We start from the raw sequence: 24,709 nt of genomic DNA on the forward strand, positions 1-24,709 counted from the left end.
CTATACTCCTCCTCCTGCCCACTCCTGGTGCAGCCCATGATAGCAGTGTCGTCAGCGAACTTTTGCACGTGGCAGGACTCCGAGTTGTATTGGAAGTCCGATGTATATAGGCTGAACAGGACCGTAGAAAGTACGATCCCCCGTGGCGCTCCTGTGTTGCTGACCACAATGTCAGACGTGCAGTACCCGAGACGCACATACTGAGGTCTGTCTTTAAGATAGTCCACGATCCATGCCACCAGGTATGAATCTACTCCCATCGCTGTCAGCTTGTCCCTAAGGAGCAGAGGGTGGATTGTGTTGAAGGCGCTAGAGAAGTCTAGAAACATAATTCTTACAGCACCACTGCCTCTGTCCAAGTGGGAGAGGGATCGGTGTAGCATATAGATGATGGCATCCTCCGCTCCCACCTTCTCCTGATATGCAAACTGCAGAGGGTCTAGGGCGTGTTGAACCTGTGTCCTCAGGAGGTAAAGCAGCAGCCGCTTCATGGTTTTCATCACATGTGACGTCAGAGCGACAGTCCAGAAGTCATTCAGCTCACTAGGACGTGATACCTTTGGGACTGGGGTGATGCAAGTTGTCTTCCAAACCCTCAGGACTCTCCCCTGTTCCAGGCTCAGGTTGAAGATGCGCTGTAGAGGACACCCCAGCTCCGATGCACAGACCTTCAGCAGTCGTGGCGATACTCCATCTGGACCCACTGCTTTGCTGGCACGAAGTCTCATCAGCTCTCTGCTCACCTGCGCTGTTGTAATTGTGGGTGGGGAGGTCTCTCCTATGCTGGTATCAGCAGAAGGATGGGTGGAGGGTGCAGTACTCCGAGGTGGGAGTGAGAGTTGGTTAGGGTGGTCAAACCTATTAAAGAAGTTGTTCATTTGGTTTGCTCTCTTCACGTCTCTCTCGATGGTGGCACCCCGCTTCGAGCTGCAGCCAGTGATGATCTTCATCCCATCCCACACTTCCTTCATGCTGTTATTCTGCAACTTCTGCTCCAGCTTCCCTGTCCCCTCCACGGCTTCAGTATTTAATATGATATACCCGCTTGCTCGGCCAACGATTTGGTTGACTCACCAAATAGTCAACGAGCCCTTTTCTCTTTTTAACCTTGTACGGACCTTGCCAATTGGCCAGCAATTTCAAGTGGGAAGTGGACACAAGCACCATTACACAGTCTCCCGGCTGAAATTCGCGCAGTGAGGTGTTTCTGTTGTAGTTCCGGGCCTGCACTGCTTGAGCCCTGGACATGTGTTCTTTAAGTAGGGGTTGAATTTTTTCTAATCTATTGTGTAACTGCGCAATATACTCTAGGATGTTGGTGGAGGGAAGTGCCTCCCCTTCCCAACCTTCTTTTAGCACGTCGAAAATGCCCTGGAGTTGGTGTCCGTACAGAAGTTCAAAAGGGGAAACCTTGTGGAGGCTTGTGGCATCTCCCGGTAAGCAAAAAGTACCAGGGGTAAAAGTAGATCCCAGTTCCTACCGTCCACGTTGACTACCTTGCGGAGCATCTGTTTGAGGGTCTGGTTGAATCTTTCCACCAACCCATCCATCTGAGGATGATAGACCGACATTTTGAGATGCTTAATGCGGAGGGCTGGAAAGCCCTACTAATTCCGGTGCAATATTTTTTGCATTAGCAGCTCACAGGGGATCCGCTTCTGGATATTGAGTTGCGTTATCGGCCATAACTAATATGTACTTATGGCCTCGCACCGAAGGTTCCAGGAGTCCTACTAGATCGATACCAATCCTCTCAAAGGGAATGTCTATAAGAGGAATCGGGACCAGAGGAGTACGATCCCTCCTGGGTATCTGACGTAGCTGGCAAACTGGGCAAGACTGACAGAAACGTCGGACCTCCTCATTGATCCCGGGCCAATAGAACCGGAGCCTCACTCGCTCCAAAGTTTTCTTGGCCCCAAGGTGGGCGCCTAATAGGTGGGCGTGAGCTAGTTTGCAGACCTAACAACGACTTCCGTACCTCACCTTCGTGTTCCGCAACTCGATATAGCAGATCATTTTCCAAGACAAAGTAGGGTCCTGGTGGTGGGGAATCTACCGACGATATGTCGTCTACGGACACGATGGCATTCCGAGCAAACTTCAGGGAATCATCATTCCACTGTTGTCTATTAAAGGATGCCGGCGTAGACCGACACTGATATCTGGTCCGGGGAAGCACCCATCCGACCCTGAACTTCATCCAGTTGTACTTCAGGGTCGAGGTCCGTCGCTAAAGAGGGCTCCCCCTGACCATCCGCGTCATCTATAGTTGCCAAAGAGCATGGCATGGGAGCAGCTGGGAGGGACCCTTGACCATCCATAATCAGACCCAGCCTAGGCTTAGGAGTGGTCCCTGCTCTACCACATTTACTTTCTGAACATGGAACATGTTTGCCAAAGTGGTTAGAACTGCATTCAGGTCTTGCCCTTCCAACATTTTCTTGGGCTTCTATTCTGCCGACTATGCCACTGTAAGAAATCAAAGAAACAGTCATAAAGATTTGGGGTTTTTAGCCCTGTATACTGTAAATAAAGGTCTGATATTTTCCAAAACAAAATCATCAGACACAAGAAGGTTGGCAGACGGACAACTTATAGGGTCGGACCGGAAATGAAAACGTAATGTTGGGAAAAATCATGCTGGTGGATGGGTAATTGACGTCATCTAGCAGGGACCAGAGTGTAGAAAGGGACCCGAAAGTGGTGCGTTTCTTTAGGTGTCTGGCTGAAGTTACGGTGGTGACGCTTCGTTTTTTTCTGAGGAAATAAAAAGAGAGAGGTTAGTACCCCGCCGTTGTCCCCTGGCACGAGGGATTACTGTATATATATATATATATATATATACAGGTGCTGGTCATAAAATTGGAATATCATGACAAAGTTGATTTATTTCAGTAATTCCATTCAAAAAGTGAAACTTCTATATTAGATTCATTCATTACACACAGACTGATGTATTTCAAATGTTTATTTCTTTTAATGTTGATGATTATAACTGACAACTAATGAAAGTCCCAAATTCAGTATCTCGGAAAATTAGAATATTGTGAAAAGGTTCAATATTGAAGACACCTGGTGCCACACTCTAATCAGCTAATTAACTCAAAACACCTGCAAAAGCCTTTAAATGGTCTCTCAGTCTAGTTCTGTAAGCTACACAAACATGGGGAAGACTGCTGACTTGACAGTTGTCCAAAAGACGACCACTGACACCTTGCACAAGGAGGGCAAGACACAAAAGGTCATTGCTAAAGAGGCTGGCTGTTCACAGAGCTCTGTGTCCAAGCACGTTAATAGAGAGGCGAAGGGAAGGACAAGATGTGGTAGAAAAAAGTGTACAAGCAATAGAGATAACCGCACCCCGGAGAGGATTGTGAAACAAAACCCATTCAAAAATGTGGGGGAGATTCACAAAGAGTGGACTGCAGCTGGAGTCAGTGCTTCAAGAACCACCACGCACAGACGTATGCAAGACATGGGTTTCAGCTGTCGCATTCCTTATGTCAAGCCACTCTTGAACAAGAGACCGCGTCAGAAGCGTCTCGCCTGGAATAAAGACAAAAAGGATTGGACTGCTGCTGAGTGGTCCAAAGTTATGTTCTCTGATTAAAGTAAATTTTGCATTTCCTTTGGAAATCAAGGTCCCAGAGTCTGGAGGAAGAGAGGAGAGGCACAGAATCCACGTTGCGTGAGGTCCAGTGTAAAGTTTCCACAGTCAGTGATGGTTTGGGGTGCCATGTCATCTGCTGGTGTTGGTCCATTGTGTTTTCTCTGAGGTCCAAGGTCAACACAGCCGTCTACTAGGAAGTTTTAGAGCACTTCATGCTTCCTGCTGCTGACGAACTTTATGGAGATGCAGATTTCATTTTCCAACAGGACCTGGCACCTGCACACAGTGCCAAAGCTACCAGTACCTGGTTTAAGGACCATGGTATCCCTGTTCTTGATTGGCCAGCAAACTCGCCTGACCTTAACCCCATAGAAAATCTATGGGGTATTGTGAAGAGGAAGATGCAATACGCCAGACCCAACAATTCAGAAGAGCTGAAGGCCACTATCAGAGCAACATGGGCTCTCATAACACCTGAGCAGTGCCACAGACTGATCGACTCCATGCCACGCCGCATTGCTGCAGTAATCCAGGCCAAAGGAGCCCCAACTAAATATTGAGTACTGTACATGCTCATACTTTTCATGTTCATACCTTTCAGTTGGCCAACATTTCTAAAAATCCTTTTTTTGCATTGGTCTTAATTGATATTCTAATTTTCCGAGATACTGAATTTGGGACTTTCATTAGTTGTCAATTATAATCATCAACATTAAAAGCAATAAACATTTGAAATACATCAGTCTGTGTGTAATGAATGAATCTAATATACAAGTTTCACTTTTTGAATGGAATTACTGAAATAAATCAACTTTGTCATGATATTCTAATTTTATGACCAGCACCTGTATATATACACACACACAGGTAAAATTCCGTTACAATGAAAATGTTTACAACGAAATTTTCATTACAACAAAGTATTTTTATGGTCCCGACAGTTTCCCCACATGACACGAGTCTATAGAAATCATGTTACTATGAAATACATTCAGCAGATACTTTCATTACAAAAGACCTTGAAATGCCTGAATCATCCACAGAGCAGTTTGTGGTCACAGCTCAGTTGTGCACAATGATCCCCAAACAGAAACATAATTTTTTTTTTTTTCTTTCTTCGAACTTTTGTTTTTTTTGTTTTTTTTTTGCTGTTTTTGTTTTTAGTGGTTTTCAGTGATACCTTTTGCTTATTGCTCGTCAACATTTGAAAAATATCCATTGGAAATTAACTTATTGTCATCCTCCTATAGAAATGGCAGACATGAAAAAACGATAACAGTTCATATTAGAAGAAAAAAAAACTTTCAGAAATTTGGAATTTTGCCATCAACACTGTCAACTTTCTTGAAAGGCCGAGCAAAAAAAGAAGAAAAATCTCGGGTTGCAAACATATGCAAACTGCTGCATTTGAAGACGTTGAAAAAGCAGTTTTTATGTGGTTCAGTGATGCTCGTTCAAGAAACATTTCTATTAATACGGCACTAATTCAAGAAAATGTGAGGTTTCTAAACTGTCTTGGGACCTCCCCCAACAGGACAACACGCCGAAGATAGTCCCTGTGGAAAACTGTTTATCCATTGCCAGGGCAACAGCAGGCTCACAGCTCTGGGGCGGCTTACTGCCAAACCAAACAGAAAAGATCTCAGTGGGTGATGCAAGGAACATTGTAAATGCAGGGTACAGTATAACCTGGCCACGACCCTGCCTGACTGCTGTGTCTGTGTATAGGAGAGTGGCAGATCACGCTACAATAAATAATGTGCTGTTCCTGTTTCAAGCTGAATAAAGCTGGTTTTGCTAAAGTACTGAGACTCACCCTCGTGTTTTGGGGTGCAAGACAGGCACTTATAGCGCGACCACGATCTTTTAGGATTTGCTTCTGTGACGCTTCACTGCATCACTGTGAGCCAGCAGTTGCCGTGCCCTGGAGACGGACAAACAATCTTCCACAGACGCGGCAATCACGCTTCTGGACCCACTTCAGCGTGTCGTTCCCATTGGGTGGGGGGATCCCAAAAGAGTTCAGAAACCTCACAATATGAAGAAGAAGAAAAAGATGATTTGGGTTCTCATTCATAACTGTGCTGCACACAACATGCTTCCACATTTAGATAATGTTCGTGTTGAATTCCTCCCTCCCAATTACACGGTAGCACTTAAGCCATTGGATTTGGCATCATTCGCACCCTGAAAGTGTATTATCGCAAAGGAAATGCTGAGAAAAATTCTCTTCAGCATAACTTGTAGACGGGAGGAGATTAAAATTAACGCGAAAGAAGCTATTGAAATGATTGCAAACGCCAGGACGCAAGTTAAAGAAAGCACTAGTGACAAATACAGAATCTCATTACTATGAAATTTTCATTACAACGAAATATTTTTTAGGTCCCTGGCAGTTTGTTTTAACAGAATTTTACCTGTATATATACAGTGCATCCAGAAAGTATTCACAGCGCATCACTTTTTCCACATTTTGTTATGTTACAGCCTTATTCCAAAATGGATTAAATTCATTTTTTTCCTCAGAATTCTACACACAACACCCCATAATGACAACGTGAAACAAGTTTACTTGAGGTTTTTGCAAATTTATTAAAAATAAAAAAATTGAGAATGCACATGTACATAAGTATTCACAGCCTTTGCCATGAAGCTCAAATTTGAGCTCAGGTGCATCCTGTTTACCCTGATCATCCTTGAGATGTTTCTGCAGCTTAATTGGAGTCCATCTGTGGTAAATTCAGTTGATTGGACATGATTTGTAAAGGCACACACCTGTCTATATAAGGTCCCACAGTTGACAGTTCATGTCAGAGCACAAACCAAGCATGAAGTCAGAGGAATTGTCTGTAGACATCCGAGACAGGGTAGTCTTGAGGCACAAGTCTGGGGAAGGTTACAGAAAAATTTCTGCTGCTTTGAAGGTCCCAGTGAGCACAGTGGCCTCCATCATCCGTAAGTGGAAGAAGTTCGAAACCACCAGGACTCTTCCTAGAGCTGGCCGGCCATCTAAACTGAGTGATTGGGGGAGAAGGGCCTTAGTCAGGGAGGTGACCAAGAACCCGATGGTCACTCTGTCAGAGATCCAGAGATCCTCTGTGGAGAGAGGAGAACCTTCCAGAAGGACAACCATCTCTGCAGCAATCCACCAATCAGGCCTGTATGGTAGAGTGGCCAGACAGAAGCCACTCCTTAGTAAAAGGCACATGGCAGCCCGCCTGGAGTTTGCCAAAAGGCACCTGAAGGACTCTCAGACCATGGGAAAGAAAATTCTCTGGTCTGATGAGACAAAGATTGAACTCTTTGGTGTGAATGCCAGGCGTCACGTTTGGAGGAAACCAGGCACCGCTCATCACCAGGCCAGTACCATCCCTAAAGTGAAGCATGGTGGCGGCAGCATCATGCTGTGGGGATGTTTTTCAGAGGCAGGGACTGGGAGGCAGTCAGGATAAAGGGAAAGATGACTGCAGCAATGTACAGAGACATCCTGGATGAAAACTGGCTCCAGAGCACTCTTGACCTCAGACTGGGGCGACGGTTCATCTTTCAGCAGGACAATGACCCTAAGCACACAGCCAAGATATCAAAGGAGTGGCTTCAGGACAACTCTGTGAATGTCCTTGAGTGGCCCAGCCGGAGCCCAGACTTGAATCCGATTGAACATCTCTGGAGAAATCTTAAAATGGCTGTGCACCGACGCTTCCCATCCAACCTGATGGAGCTTGAGAGGTGCTGCAAAGAGGAATGGGCGAAACTGGCCAAGGATAGGTGTGCCAAGCTTGTGGCATCATATTCAAAAAGACTTGAGGCTGTAATTGCTGCGAAAGGTGCATCGACAAAGTATTGAGCAAAGGCTGCGAATACTTATGTACATGTGATTTCTCAGTTTTTTTATTTTTAATAAATTTGCAAAAACCTCAAGTAAACTTTTTTCACGTTGTCATTATGGGGTGTTGTGTGTAGAATTCTGAGGAAAAAAATGAATTTAATCCATTTTGGAATAAGTCTGTAACATAACAAAATGTGGAAAAAGTGATGCGCTGTGAATACTTTCCCGACGCACTGTAATGTTGTCACAAACTCGACAAAAGCCACAGAAAGGTTTGGGGCAGCCACCCATATATTATTTCCTGGCTGCAATATAGGATGAATTATTGTACTAATGTGTACAGATTGGAGTCCGGAACAGAACTGTTTAGACATGGTCAAAATGGCGGTTTTAAAGGCAAACAGAGGAAATGACGTCATCAATGTGACTTTATTAATGGGCCTGAAACTGGAAGTAGTGTCATCAGAGGCGTGACCGGAAAGTGATGTTATCAATGGCCCTGGAAATGGAGGTGACATCATTAGGGCAGGAACTGGAAGTGATGTCATCAGGGCCAGGCAGAATTATGTGTATATACTATATATATATATATATATATATATATATATATATATATATATATATATATATATATATATATATATATATATATATATATATATATATGTAACAGAGCTCTGAATTTTATACAACCTAAGAAAGCTTGAATATATGTCCATCTGTTATCTAACTTCTTTATCCAGTTTAGGGTTGAAGGAAACTGGAAGCTATATTGGTCAAAGTGGAAACTGGGTAGACTATTTTAGAGCACACTCATGCATACTTCAATATTCTCTTATACTGAGCCAGTGGAGAGTCACCAGTTAACCTAACATGAATATCTTTGGAGTCTAGGAGGAAACCCCTAAACCCTAGTTTTATTAATTATTCAGTTAGATTAAGCTTAAAATACATTTTTATTTGATGGGGTCTTATTTAGTACATAGTCTTGGTTACTTTTATCTTTGCTATGTCTCTGGACAAGCAGTATCAAAGTTTTGATATTCTTTTGTCTTGTATCACTTCCTGTAATGAATCTTGATTTAAATCATGTTTGTATTAATTTGCTAAAGGTAAACTAAACCATATTAAATATTTATGGTGTTTGTTCAGTTTTCAACTTTGTGCATTGTAAGTACAGGGTTAGTAATTTGGATTAATGCAAACACCTGTTAAAAATAATCAAATGAAAACAAAATGTTTGCTTTTCTCTCTACAGAAGTCCAAAATCATGAACCATGTTCACAGCTTTTTAGGTAAGACAACAATCTCTCTTTTTATATCTTTTTGTAGCTCTTTATTTTAAAAATGTCACTATTGATTCATGAGTAAATGTACTTAAGGTGTTACACAGTATCTAATTGCTTTTGTATTTTACTTTATGTGGATGGTTATTGATTGTGCATTAAAAAAACCTCTGCATCACTTTGACAGTTACTGGAGTTACGTTTAATTAGCATGATTACGTATAATTATTAATTATATGACCTCATGCCATTTAGTTTTGTACTTTAAAGTCAGTATATTTGCAAATGAGAATCGTAAAATAGATACAAAACTTTTACATTATATATCATCTGGGTTTGTAATATTTCTTTAAACATAAAATTTTCTTTTCTTCAAAATAGAACATTTTCTGTAGATATTTAACTGAAGAAGAAAACCTCAAGGTAGTGTTTGCGTAAGCATTTAAACCACTGTGCTTTGGAAGCTCCAGGGTTACACAAATAATAAATGAATCACAAATGACACAAAGGTGACAGTTATTTGACCATAATTAAATATAATTAAGTACTACTTGTTGAGTCCTTTGTATCTCTCTGGATTTAAAAAGCACCCTTTGTAAGGCCCATAGTCTTTGCTGGACAGCCACTGCAAAAATGAAGACAAAGGAGTATTCTGCTGATGTGATAAACAGTCATTGAAATGCACAAGGCAAGAAGTGGCAACAAAAATATCAAAGAGTTTGAATGTCCCATTAAGCACTGTTAGAGCCATCATCAGATAAGTGGAAGGTTCAGCACAACACCCAGACTATTACTGGAACAGGCTGTCTCTCAAAACTAAACACAAGTCATCAACTGGTGAGAGAGACTACTAAATATCCAACAGTCAGTCTCAGAAGTCTGCAGTTTTCTTTGGCCAAAACTGGAGTGAAGGTACATGGTTCCACAATTTCAAGAGCTCCTTGTAAAACAGCCCTCTACAGGAAGGTACCAAGAAACAAGCCATACCTTAAGAAGGTCCACATAAAAGCATCTATGGCATTTGCTAATAAGCATAAGAAAGACCCAGTCAAGTTGTGGGAGGAGGTTGAATGTTCAGATGAGACCAAAACAGAAGTTTCTGGGCAGACCTCAAACAGGTATGTGTGGCCTAAAAGTAACTTTGTCCATGCCTCAAGAAACGCCATACCTACAGTGAAATATACTATGGGAATGTTTTCCATGTGCCGGACTGGGAATCTTGTCAGAATTGAAAGGACAATGGATGGACAAAAATACTGTCCAATATTGCAGGAGTTGTTCCAGTCAGCTATGAACCTACAACTCGGGGAAAATATTAATCTTTCAACATGACAGTGACCCTAAGCATAAGGCCAAAGCAACACTGGAGTGGATCAAAAACAGAAAAGTGAATGTTTTGGAATAGCCAAGTCAAAACCCTAATCTTGGCCCTTTTGAAAATCTGTGGCACTATTTGAATATTGTTGTCCGGTGGTGCCATCCCACCAACCTAGAAAATCTCAATAAATTCTGCCAAGAAGAATGGGGAAGAATCACTCCTGAACAATGTGCCAAACTGGTATGTACTTATGCCAAAACAGTTAAGGCTGTTATTGCAGAAAAACAGCTCACTACAAAGTATTAATGTGTTGGGCTTGAACACTAACTTTTTGAGTTTTTCTTCTTCAGTGAATTATCTGCAGGAAATGGTTTATTTTAACTTTGGAAATGTGTTGTTACAGCATAAGAGTTCACATTAAAATACTGAATGGATTAAATATCTTTTGCCATGCGGAAAATTATGTCTTTCAAAGAGATTGAATACTTTTGCACACTGTTGTAATTAGCCCTGCCTATAAACTGTGAATTTATCACTTTTTTCTTGCTGAAAATGTTACATTTCACATCCTAAATACTGTATGTAGGCAAAATATAGTTATTTCAAAACTATATTGCCAGATGTGATATTAATGCTAATGAACAAAGTGTGACATTTTTTCTTTAATATTCTGTGTTTGCAAGTTTACCTTTTAATTTATATGTACATCTTTATTTTCCCTTTTAAGTTTTTATGACTACGCAGGAAAAATCAATGAGGAGAACCTCAAAAGAATTCTCAAGGAAAGGAGACAAGTAAGTTATTTGTCAAAAAGCAAATGGCTTGTCTACATTTTAGTATTCAGTCATATTCACATAATCTATTCCTAAATGGCACCAGTTACATGTAATATTACAGAAATATTGAACAATATGGGAATTTTAGAGAACAAAGAGCAACTAAGACTAAAAGTGTCTAATCAGGGTAACATTTACTAACATGTTCTTAGAGAACCTAATGATTAGGTTCACAAGCTCTTTATACATATTTTTCAGAAATAAGTACACAGTGAGAAAATTCCTTAAGACTACAGGCTATCAATAATGGTACCCTTATATAAGGGTGGTGGTTAGACATAATCTTACAACTATAGGCAAATCTGTTAGCAGACAGTCATGGGTTGACTGAGCATGGGAGTTGTGTGCTTCAAACGATGCATTAGATTGTATCATATTATATATCTTGACTTTCAAAAAAACTTAAACTGAAAGAAACATTCTAATGATCTCTGCAACTAAAGATGCCATGCCTTGGCCTACTATATAATTACTAGTCATTTAGCCCGTTATAATAACAGGCGCTAGAACAGTAGTGCATAAACATTAGTAGGAACAGTCTATATTAAATGGCAAGGGACTTTGACCTCATTCTTTTTGTTGGTCGTATTTTTCTTTCTTTCAGCCTTTCTTTTGTTGATGTTTATTTGCTGAGCTGACCGTTCTTCGTGGGCTGCCGCCGTGTATTGTGTGTCTTTAATTTTCTGTGACAGTGATACTGTCTTGCACGGCTGTATTCAATAAGGGCGCGCACAAAAAGGCAAGCTTCAAAAAGGTGACCTCAATTGAGCGCGCCTTTATTCGCTGCGCCCAATTGAGGTCGCCCTTTTGAGGCTCGTCTTTTTGTGCGCACCCTTATTGAAGGATACCGTCTTGTACGTCCGCTGGCTTGTACGTCCGTAATATACCTTTAATTTTCTCTGGCGATAATACAGGCGTGCGCGTCGGTAATATGCCTGTAATCTCCTCTGACAGTAATACTGGCTTGTATGTGGCTGTAATATGCGTCACTGTATTGTGTACCTTTAATTTCCTCTCGCAGTGATACTGTTTGTATTTCCGTAAAACGCCTCTAACTTTCTCTGACAGTAATATCGCACCGTGCCCCGCGCATGCGCACTTCATCAGAAGACACCCACACACGGACACCTGGACGCACATAGGGATTTTATATATATAGATTATTTATGGAACACCATTGGCATGATTAGATTCAAGGATGTCACATTAACAATCTGTCAGCTAGGATCTTAAAATTACCATGTATTGTATGTAATCCATGGAATGCTTTAAGTCACCTTGTTTTCTTGGCTTTCCATTCTGGTTTTAAATTCTTCATACAGTACATTGACTGATTATAATTTATAAAGACAAATTATAAAGACAGTCCTACTCAGGTTAGCTTGAACCAGGACAAAAGAGTTTATCTACCAGTTAAACTGATATCAACCAACCCCCTCCACTATAATCCTTTTATTTGCCTTTCCAAACTTCCAAACAAAGAGTTAGGTCTTGCTATTCTCCTGACAAGGGGTATGAGTGTAAGCTTCAAGGTGATATGGTATGAGTAGTCCATGGATTGTATATTAGTTGTCTGCTGCATGTAAAAATTCTTCAGAAAGTGATTTTCATTCAGTAAATCATGAACCAAGGTAAATGCTTGGTTCAGCATTTTCTACATAAAAGCATGGAAATTTTACTTTTATTAATGAACCTAATAGTCAATGTTTGTGCCATGGTATTTAATGAAACAACTAGGATATTCTCTGGCATCCTGCATACCTTGAATTGGATTAAAGAGATTTAGGAAAGTTGTATTACTAATCTTAGTCTTGTAATATGAATCATGTTACAAGTTTGTTTGCATACAGTAAAATTACTCTCCTTTCTGTTTCTGCAGAATGTTATTGGATGGTATAAGTTCAGAAGAAACACACAGCAGCAGATGTCCTTTCGAGAGCAGATCATCCATAAGCAGCTGACACAAATTCTTGGAGTGCCTGACTTAGTCTTCCTTCTCTTTAGCTTCATCTCCACTGCAAACAATTCCACACATGCCCTAGAATATGTACTATTTAGGCCAAACAGAAGGTGAGTAATGTGTTTTTGGCAACATCTCATGCCCATTTAGGTATCACATATGGTGTATGTATGACCAATTATTTTTATCTTAAATTAAAAATATGCTAAATGCATATGGATTTTGAGCTGTAGTCCTTTATCAGTGAAATTGTGCCTACACAGTATAATATTTTACAATGTTACTTTTTGGCTGTAATGTATGGATTTGTAGAACAGTTTTCATTAGTGTCATTAAAGATGTTCTCTATTCATGCCAGATTTCAGTTGTTTAGACCATTTTGACAATGAATGCACAGACATTATTATTTGGTAACTCTTTAAATCTGTGCATTTTCAATATTATTCAATTTTGCTGTCCTGTATCTTTATTCCCCAGCCTGTAAAATCAGGTCATTATCACGTTTCAGATAGAAGCAACAAAAACAAATATATCTTTGGAAAAAAGTAAATCAGAACAACTCTAAAAAATTTTATTTCTTTTTCTTCTCGGGTTCTGTACCTGCAGAGGGAAGAATATAATTCTGTCTGATGTATTGTTTTCATCACATTTCATCATCTGAAACCACTTTTCCTGGTGAGAGCCATGGTGGCAGCAGGCCAAGCAAGTCAGCTATAATCCTTCCATCATGTCTTCTCTGCCATAGGGTGTTCAACTAGTAGGACATGCCTGGAAGCAGCTCCAGGGCAAACTACATCAGTTCAATTGTCTCCTCTTGGTCTGGAGTAACAATGTCTTTACTTGGAGGCTCTCCTAAATTGCTGACTGACAAATAGTCCAGCGGTCTGTGTTTCACCACCACAGACCATTATGGAGCTCGAAGAACAACTGCTGCCGCTCTAGTACATTTGTTGTATCAGTTATTTCTCCCTTACCTGGAGAGAGCAATCCTCTCTTTTCCAGGAAAGAACTGTGACCTCTGACTTGGAGGTTCTGATCCTCATCCGTGCTGCTTCACTTTGTCAGCGAATTGCTCGGGTGCATGCGGAAGGTCTAAATCAGATGAGGGAAAGAGTAAAATATAACCTGGATAAAGCAGTGATGCTACATCTACCCTCCCTAATGGGACACCCTCGCATCCTTGGCTGCGCCTTGATAATACTGTCCATGAAAACCACAAACAGCAGCACTGGCAAGTCACAGCCTTGATGGTGTCCCAACATCCCCAGTGAAAGAATTTAGCTTAAAAGCAGATATTTGGACACACTTCTCACTGCATTCATGTTAGGAACAAATGCCACAAAAGACTGGTCCTATTACCCCTTATTCCTGCAGCACCTTCCACAATACGTGCCAAGGGACACAGCCGTGTGTTTTTTCTAAATGTGAAAACACATGTAGACTGGGTTATCATACTCCCATGGACACTCCAGCAGCTGTGTCGAGGAGAAGAGCTGGCCTACTGTTCCATGGCCAGGACAGAATCCACATTGTTCCACTTGTATCTTGGGCACAACCATTGAATGGCGTTTCCCCTCCAGTACACTGACATAGGCCTTACCTGGAAGGCTCAGGAGTCTGATCCCTCAGGGTGATGTGCTGAATATTTTGTTGTAGCGAACTATCATCTTAGCATTGCTACTATGCAACACTTTTTGACATTTAATAAATTACTAAGTTTATCACAATAAAAGGCTTGCTTTTAGATTGAGTTGCAACTTTAAATTAGCCCTTCATGTGTGGGTAAGTTAGAATATGTGACTTTGCTGTGTGATAACAGTCTGTCTTGGATTGGCAGCTGCTGCTCTCTTATTATTACCTGTGTAGGCTTCTGTTTGTTGTAAACCTGTAATGGAAAAGCAAGTTTAGCAAACTGATGACAGGATAAAGTAAAACCTGTTTTATTGAATATACTGTTTTTTTGAGTGGTGGTAAATGTTACTATTATGTTAAAGTAAATCAATAAATTATTAATTTTTAAGACATTTTATAATGAAGAACATTAACACATTCCCTTTACTCATCAAGCTCTTTGCTTTTCAGTGAAATACACTAACACCTTTTAATTTACCAAAATCATTTTTCTATCCATTGGTTGTCTTTTATTAACTAAACCTTTTCTAATCTACCAATGTAATAAAATATATTCTCTAACCACATGAAATCATTGATTCCTAAAATCCGAGCTTGATTGCTTGAAGGCTATTCCTAATACAGTATTGCTGTAATCATATGTAATTTTGTAAAGTTCCATGAAATTACTCTTTCTATGAATAAAAATATAAGGGATTGAACAAAGTGAGTCAACTAGGCCCTCATTCTGAACCACTGTTGAACAAGCAGATGTATTTCACTAAATTTCAGATATAGAGAGTCAGTTCCAAGACCAGCAGTCCTTTGGACAAACAATGACAAATTTCTATCAGTTTGTGACCAGTTCCACTCAAGGAAATAACAAGATGTTAAAGATTCCTTTAACACTAGAATCCCTGAAGCCTATGAAAATATTTGTAATGCTGGGCCACCTTAAATTCCCTTGCACCTCCTCATCAGTGTCTTTATTTTGTAGATGGGTCAGTCAGCACAAGCAAGCAGCCTGCTATCCCATCACCCACCGAGGCAGCTGAATTCAAGTCAGACACAAAATTCTCAGAGCTGAAGTCTCTTTAACTGGGAGTTAGGTGTCTGGAATTGTATAGTGTAAACAATATATCGTTATTTGGAATACTTACATTTCATGTGTGATCTGTGTAAATGTAGGATGGCAAGAAATGTTGAACACATAACTAAACAAACGTTTTTCATGTTATAGTAATAATGACAAAATGCTGATGTGAAGTGTATAATGTGTGAAGACTGAAGCCCAAATATCAAATAAACACTTTCACAAAAGGTAAAACAAAACAAGTACGATTTTATTCACGAATATAACCAAAGAAAAAGAAATTATTCAGTTTAAGTGTTGCTGTCAAAGTGTAAAAAGCAAAGCCCAAATATCAGTTGATATGAAGTAGACATGTTGTCTTGCTGTCTCATAATCAAAAGGTTGCAGGTTCGATCCTGGGTCCTCCCTGCATTCATCTGTAAATAATTCAGGTTCCTCCACAGTCTAAGGAGTTTGGAGAGGTGTGCGTCGTTTGGTTGAAAAGCAGCATCGTACAAGTCATATAGTATTTGCTTTATCCCTAAGCATTTAATTACCAGTATTACATTTTATGTTTGTAAACCTACTGGTGGTGGTTGTTCTGTTAATGATTACTTGTGTATTGTTCATGGTAGTGTCTCATATTTAACTGTGGCTGCCATGAATAGTAGTAATTAGAAATTCTTGTTAATTTATTAAAAAATTTCATATGTAGTTTTAAATAACAGTATGTTCTCATTTGTTTGCTTAAAGATCTAGTACATAACAGAATATGTGAAAGTTTAATTTGTTAGATGGAGTGCAAAGTGTTTTTTGTATACATGCTAATCCAGGGAACCTTTTTTCTTAATCATACTCTTTTCTTAAAAGAGGGAAGAGTTCAAAAATAAGTGAATAAGCCTATAGCATGGCATTATCTAAATGTATTACAGTTAATTGGTGTGCATTATTTTTAGTACATTTTCTTACAGAAACTGGTTTATCACTCTGTTTCTCTGTGTACATTAAATTTATGTAATCAATTTTGTTTTTTATTTATAATACTGTAATGTTTTTAGTTTTGTTTGCTCATTGTTTAACAAAATAAATCACTTTTTCAGACCTGTGTAATATAGACTCACTGGAACAAAAGATATTACAAAGTTAATTTGCACAGTTAACTTTGCAGACACTGTTGAGCAATTTGCTAACAAAAAAATAAACATACAACACCTATTCTGGCCAATCCACCCATTGATTATACAGTAGGTGAGCTGCTTTAGCAGGCTGCATGCACTTAACTTAACTCAGGGCCACATTCCATTTTTGTTTTGTACATAAAAGGAAAAGGTAAGGCCTAAAATAGCATAACTGGTCTTTCAAGACAATACTATATAAATAACAAAAGCTAGAAAGCCACAGTCTATTTAGCATACTGAAAAAAACAAGCCCTTTATTTTGTTAGTGCTCTTATCATTTAATATTATTAAGACAAGAGTTTTTTTAATATATTTTTTGCACATTTATTTACTGCCAAACAGTTAAGTGAACCTCTTTGCATAGTTTCACTCTACATTAAATCTATGCAAATCTGAGGGGAAAAAACTTAAGCTCTGTAATTTTTACTTTTGTTGCATTTTAAGGTACTTTAAGAATTACAAAGTTATACTATATAACAATTACATTATGAAAGTAAGCTCTTTAATGTATTGATAAAAATCTAACTTGTTTGGTATTGTTTCAACAGGTATAATCAGCGAATATCTCTTACAATTCCCAATTTAGGGAATACTAGTCAGCAGGAATACAAGATTTCATCTGTACCAAACACATCTCAGAACTATGCCAAGGTGATACAGGAGCATGGGTGAGTAAAATGTTAAAGAAGAGTAAAATGTAGTGTGCCCCTTCTCACTTGTATTGCATTGAGAATTCTGGTGTTGCAGTGAATTCCTGCAGCGTCAGACATCATGCTGTAACCTTGGCTAGGATATGCTTGTTAAAATTGTGGACATAGAATCTATGCTTAAGATTTTCTTTTTGTTATCCTTTAACATATACTAACTTATTAAAATACACCAGCATGCCAAAACAAGGGTTCAAACATGGTAATAATGTTACAGCTAGCTAGATAATATCTGAAATAGGATCTTTGATGTTTTATGTGTAAAGAGTTTTTACTTGATTTTAAGTCTTGCATGGTACTTTACATTTTACTTAAATTACCAGATCATTTACCTGTAATGGATGGGTAACATTGAGTCTAGGAATACTGGAAATGTACAGAATGTTGTTTTTTGAAAACAATGCATTATGTGACAAAAACAAATCCACAAAATTATTTTTATGTAAGGTTTTCATTATTAAACATAAAATATTTGTGAACACCCAATAAAAAGCATGTATTTAATTTTGCTTACGTTTTGGTAAATGCCAAAGATTTAATTAATATTTTTGAACATTTCTGACAGCCACCATTTTTAAAGAAGCTCTGTATTTTGCTTCTGGTTATTAGTAGTTAGATTTATTCAGCTTTGACTCTGTTTGGTAATCTTTAAGGATTTTGTATCTCCTTTCAATTGGCACAGCACTATCAAAAATTGTAAGATCTTTGGGGTGATCCTTTGTCCTCCACCCAACACCCAAAGCCAAATGTCTGGGCGAAATGAGAGGTGGATTACTTGGATGCCTGATTTTTTTTTTTTTTAAATTTTTTTTTTTTTTATTGGTTTCTGTTATAATTTTCAATAAAAAGAAGCTGTTGTATTTGTATAGCATGGCTTTGTGCTAAATACAAAATTATTCATTACTGGGAAATAAATTACTTTTTCAAAAATAAAAATCTTAATTGGTATGGCAAAAAATGCAAATTTGAGGAAACAAGCGTTTTTATTATTTGTGTTTCTGTGCAACTCTCTAGGTTTCTCTATTATTACCATCACACAGTGTCCATTATTGCATTGTTGAAAAGTTTATTTTTAGCTGCTCTTATATTTGTTGTATAGTATGCAAGTAGGTTTGGGTGTATAGATAGCACTGTGTCCATAAATAACAGCATTGTTATTTGACCTGACTGAAAATGTTTATCTGTAGCACTGAATTTTAGGCGTTTTACATTTTTATGTTTTACATTATGCAACAGGGTTTTGAGTAAGGGGTTGTTAAGTGACAAGTATAATATATAGTTTTCTGGACTCTGATTTTTATGCTTAGCATTATATCCAAGGCTCTAACAAACATGTATTTTTCCAAAAAATAACAAACACTTCTACTAAATGTTACATTTGTGCATTCTGTTGTTTGCAGGGCTGAATTCTTTGATAAAGATGGTGTAATGAAGGACATAAGGACAATCTTTCAGGTGTACAGTGCTCTGCAAGACAAAGTACAGGTGAGATATCATTGTAGTCAAGTAGTAAAAACAATGTTTTCAAATAAACATCATTTTTAAAAAATATTTGTTTATGCAAAATCCATATGTATCTGGAAATGCCGCTTTGTTGCATTAGAAATGATAGATAGATAGATAGATAGATAGATAGATAGATAGATAGATACTTTATTAATCCCCAAGGGGAAATTCACATACTCCAGCAGCAGCATACTGATAAAAAACAATTTTAACTTAAAGAGTGATAAAAATGCAGGTATAACAGACAGTAACTTTGTATAATGTTAACGTTTACCCCCTCGGGTGGAATTGAAGAGTCGCATAGTGTGGGGGAGGAACGATCTCCTCAGTCTGTCAGTGGAGCAGGAAAGTGACAGCAGTCTGTCGCTGAAGCTGCTCCTCTGTCTGGAGATAACACTGTGTAGTGGATGCAGTGGATTCTCCATGATTGACAGGAGTCTGCTCAGCGCCCGTCGCTCGGCCACAGATGTCAAACTGTCCAGCTCCGTGCCTACAATAGAGCCTGCCTTCCTCACCAGTTTGTCCAGGCGTGAGGCGTCCCTGTTCTTAATGCTGCCTCCCCAGCACACCACCGTGTAGAAGAGGGCGCTCACTACAACCGTTTGATAGAACATCTGCAGCATCTTATTGCAGATGTTGAAAGATGCCAGCCTTCTAAGGAAGTATAGTCAGCTCTGTCCTCTCTTGCACAGAGCATCAGTATTGGCAGTCCAGTCCAATTTATCATCCAGCTGTACTCCCAGGTACTTATAGGTCTGCACCCTCTGCAGGGGAGCATGCACTAATACAGTGAAATAAAAGCAGGTGATTAATGTGTGTGCTTGTGAATAATGGAAACCCCATTAATAAACATAGATGCACATATTTACTTTATATTCTTCAATGTTAAAGCAGTAAATTAACTTAATGAAAATATATAGAGGATGTAAAAACCTGATTAATGGTCCATAATATTAACATCAGTGTCATTTAAGTCAGAGTGAGTCTCAATTGTATTCACTCTTTCATGGATCTGCATGTTATAACCATGTTCGGACATAATTTTGCACTTGCATTCTTCATAATCTTGGCCAGCGGTTTCCAAAAACCTGGCCATACAGCTATTGCAGTACATGCCATTAGAATGTGAATTGAAAAAAAACAAATTCTTACATCCTGCACAACTGCCAGACACTTTCGTGAAGATCAAATACATTTATTTCTTTTATTGTCGTGACCATCATTGGATGGACATTTTTATGTTCTTGCTGATGTGATATATATATTTTTTTGGATCAGTATGCTTTATACTGTTTATATATAAACAGAAACAGCATAATTTAAACATCTTTACTATTGGGGAAAATTGCCAGCAAATGTAAAGAAAGACAGAGATCCAAGAAGAAAAATAATGGTAATAGAGAATATAATGGTTTCCAAATAAAGTGCGTCTTTTTTAGTAACCAGTGATTTGCTTGCTATAGTTGATTTGTGTAGTCTGCAGGAAAACATTAGAAGATTAAGGAAATGAAGCTGTCATATTTTTTATAGCAATTGGGGTCTAAGCACCCACCTTTTAACAAAAATATTCTATAAGAGGATACAAACATGAGCAAGATGGGCAAAGTATCCTCTGAAATTTACCACATAAGTAAATGTAACGTTTAAGGGGGTATGATCATGATGTTACTATAGCCAAAAGAACTAACTGATGAGGTAGTAGTAGAAAATGAAATTATCAAATTTTGTAAAAGCAACTAGATGTTCATGATAACCTTTCTGTGTTTTCCATTTATGATGTAAATGTGTAATGACTACAATCATGAGAAACCTGAAGGTTCAACTTGTTTGTAGAAACATATCAGGAAGGGTGCTGTGCTACATAACATTACGCCTCTGTGACTGATGTCTTTTTGAGAAGGCATTGTGCCCATTGGGTCCTTTGTGTGTGTTTGTGTTTTTTTTTTTTATTGACAAAATACATTTGAATATGATTCTTTATATTCATTGGAAAATTTTTATATTTTGCAATTATCTGTATAGTTTATAGCTATCAATGCTGGAGTCTGGACATATAATGACTTACAAAAGCTATTCAGCTGAAAATAGCCTGATAATAGTCTCAAAACCTCTTTCTCTATATTGAAAGCATTATGTGGGATTTCAGAGAATGAAAATTGACTACATAATTATTTTTTGCTTGGGATTTTCTTGTTGTATTATTTTTTTTAATTGCAAAAGCAATCATCTTACAACTACATCTGCATCAAAGAACATTATGATTTGTTTTACACAAACATAATTATAATAGTAGACTACACAGTTATTCTAATACAGAGTCTTTTTAACAGAGGAAGAAGATGGATTCTGTTTGCTATAGAATGTGTATCATATTTTCACGCCCTAGCATTAAAATGGGTGTTTGGCGTGACTTCTGGACAGAGGAAGGAGGAAAAGGAAACCTGATGGTGGAATGGGAAAGTATAGGAGAGTATACAGAGAAAGAGGTTGGGTGAAGAAGAAGTGGGATAGTCAGAGAGATGAAGAAAGTAGACAAGAGTACAAGGAGATAAGGCGTAAGGTGATAAGAGCGGTTGTGAAGGCTAAAGAAAAAGCGTATAATGAGTTGTATGAGAGGTTGGACACTAAGGAGTTAGAAAAGGACCTGTACTGATTGGCTAGACAGAGGGACCAAGCTGGGAATGATGTGCAGCAGGTTATGGTGATAAAGGATAAAGATGGAAACGTACTCACAAGCGAGGAGAGGGTGTTGAGCAGATGGAAAGCATACTTTAAGAGGTTGATGAATGAAGAGAATGTGAGAGAAGGTTGGATGATGTGGCGTTAGTGAATCAGGAATTGCAACAGATTAGCAAGGAGGAAGTAAGGATAGCTATGATGCGGATGAAGAATGGAAAGGCCCATTGATCTAGATGACATACCTGTGGAAGCATGGAGGTGTTTAGGAGAGATGGCAGTGAAGTTTTTAATCAGGTTGTTTAATGGAATCTTGGAAAGTGAGAGGACACATGAGGAGTGGAGAAGGTGTACTGGTACAGATTTTTAAGAATAAGGGGGATGTGCAGAGCTGTAGTAACTACAGGGGGATAAAATTGATGAGCCACAGCATGAAGTTATGAGAAAGAGTAGTGGAAGCTAGGCTGAGAAGGGAGGTGATGATTAGTGAGCAGCAGTATGGTTTCATGCCAAAAAAGAGCACTGCAGATGAGATGTTTGCTTTGAGGGTAGTGATGGAGAAGTTTAGAGAAGGCCAGAAGGAGTTGTATTGCGTCTTTGTGGACCTGGAGAAAGCATATGACAGGGTGCCACAAGAGGAGTTGTGGTATTGTATGAAGAAGTCGGGAGTGGCAGAGAAATATGTAAGACTGGTACAAGATATGTACAAGGGAAGTGTAACAGTGGTGAGGTCTGCGGTAGGAATGATAGATGCATTCAAAGTGGAGGTGGGATTACATCAGGAATCAGTTCTGAACCCATTCTTATTTGCAATGGTGATGGACAGGTTGACAGACAAGATTAGACAGGAGTTCCTGCGGACTATGATGTTTGCTGATAACATGATCTGTAGCTAGAATAGGGAGCAGGTTGAGGAGACCCTGGAGGGGTGGAGATATGCTTTAGAGAGAAGAGGAGCGAAGGTCATTAGGAACAAGACAGAATACATGAGTGTAAATGAGAGGGAGGTCAGTAGATTGGTGAGGATGTAGGGAGTAGAGTTGGTGAAGGTGGATGAGTTTAAATATTTGGGATCAACAATACAGAGTAACGGGGATTGTTTAAAAGAGGTGAAAAAGAGAGTGCAGGCAGGGTGAAATGGGTGGAGAAGAGTTAGGAGTGAAAGGGAAGGTCTACAGGACGGTAGTGAGACCAACTATGTTATATGGTATGGAGACGGCGGCACTGACCAGAAAACAGGAGACTGAGCTGAAGGTGGCAGAGTTAGAGAGCTAAGATTTGCATTGGGTGTGAGAATGGATAGGATTAGGAATGACTACATTAGAGGGTCAGCTCAGGTTGGACGGTTTGGAGACAAAGTCAGAGAGGCGAGATTGCGTTGGTTTGGACATGTGCAGAAAAGAGGTGCTGGGTATATTGCCAAAAGGATACCAAGGATAGAGCTACCAGGCAAGAGGAAAAGGAGTAGGCCTAAGAGAAGGTTTATGGATGTGGTGAGAGAGGACATGCAAGTGATGGGTGTAACAGAGCAAGATGCAAGGGTCTGCTGTGGCAACCCCTAACGGGAGCAGCCAAAAGAAGAAGAAGAAGCAGTTTTGAACCAAGCCATGTCGATTGTTATATAGATCACAGCACATTATGTCATGTGTATTGTTAATGTGATAATCCTAGTAGAATGTAATTGCAGTGGAGTGCTTATGTCTGCTGTTTCAGTTTAAGATTTTTTTGTATGTACAGGTAAATTGCTCAGAAATAAGTTTTCATCAGTTCTGACTTTTAGTTAGGCTTTTTAGTTTGTGTATGCTAATTGTGTTTTTACCTTATTGAAGCTATTATCCAACAAGTTCCTTTCTTGGCTTTAGTGGAGTAAAAACTCTAATAAAATCCTCAGGATATGAGATTAGACACTAGTGCAAGTGACAGACTGCACAGTCATAATACCTTTTCCTGCTTCTTTTAAGAATGTGTGTTTACCTTGTAAACGGCAGCCATGACGCAGACAAACGTAGGACATGGGTTCAAAGCACACTAGCATTTATTTTTTCCTTTTACCTTGTGGACAACGCCTTCCTCGTGCCCACAAGCTCAACACAGTCCCAAACCACACAACACATAATTCTCTTCTTTCTTTTGTCTTTCCTGCACATCCACTCTCCCTCCGGTAAGTGTTGTTGTTGTTATTGTCGTCATCATCGTCCTCCTCCTCCTCCTCCTCTCAACTCTGGCTCCCGGAGTAACGACTGCTGGCTCCTTTTATAAACGCCCCCGGAAGTGCTCCAGGTGTTCGTTGACCTACTTCTGGCAGCACTTCTGGGTGTGGCTGAAGAACTGCCCAAGAGGGCTCAGCAGCTGTTGCAGCACTGCCTGGCAGCACCCACAGATCCCAACAGGACTGTAATCAACTCCAACTCCCATGAAGCCCTGCGGGAGTCAGAGGCACCGCTGCAACCCAGGAGGGCTGCCATCTAGCGGTCTGGGAAAGGCAACATTCTGGATTGGTTGGCTCCCCCAGTCCTTCACCGTGGAGGTGACCCAGCCGGGCAAGGGTCCCAGCCATCCGTCAAATATTCCACCAAGTCTTTCATATTTATTTTATTTATGCTACTAATAATTGTTCTTCACACTATCCACACCTTACATTAATTAATCCAGTGGCTGTTGCCATTAATAAAAGGTTGTATTGTTAACAATAATTAAGATCTCTTTCCAATTTTTTTATCTACTCAATTGTTAGAGTAATAAAAAGTAATACTAAAAGGTGATTTTCTTACTTTGTTTTGTTAACTTTTATGTCCTGTCTTTTGGTATAATTTAAAATAACATCACATATTGTTCTGCAAGCTTTGTAATTAAGCACTGTTTTATTAGTGCAAATTTGTAAATTACCAGTGGAATATACTGCCAAAACTGATGCTCTGTGCAAGAGAGGACAGAGCAGACTATACTTCCATAGAAGACTGGCGTCCTTCAACATCTGCAATAAGATGCTGCAGATGTTCTATCAGACGGTTGTGGCAAGCGCCCTCTTCTACGCGGTGGTGTGCTGGGGAGGCAGCATAAAAAAGAGGGACACCTCACGCCTGGACAAACTGGTGAGGAAGGCAGGCTCTATTGTAG

The 24,709-nt window shown here is 39.4% G+C and overlaps 1 protein-coding gene across 1 annotated transcript in view; it reads left to right on the plus strand.

The window, feature by feature from the left end:
- abraxas2 (abraxas 2, BRISC complex subunit) overlaps positions 1-24,709 on the plus strand; it is a 51,385-nt gene that overhangs the window by 18,628 nt on the left and 8,048 nt on the right. Inside the window, exons 3-7 of the mRNA XM_028795267.2 lie at positions 8,701-8,737; positions 10,774-10,840; positions 12,762-12,952; positions 17,252-17,371; positions 18,811-18,895. Of these exons, the coding sequence (XP_028651100.2) occupies positions 8,701-8,737; positions 10,774-10,840; positions 12,762-12,952; positions 17,252-17,371; positions 18,811-18,895 (500 nt within the window). The remainder of the gene's footprint in view (positions 1-8,700; positions 8,738-10,773; positions 10,841-12,761; positions 12,953-17,251; positions 17,372-18,810; positions 18,896-24,709) is intronic.

The sequence above is a fragment of the Erpetoichthys calabaricus genome, chromosome 2 (genome assembly GCF_900747795.2).
Source record: "Erpetoichthys calabaricus chromosome 2, fErpCal1.3, whole genome shotgun sequence".
Classification (NCBI taxonomy): Eukaryota; Metazoa; Chordata; class Cladistia; order Polypteriformes; family Polypteridae; genus Erpetoichthys; species Erpetoichthys calabaricus.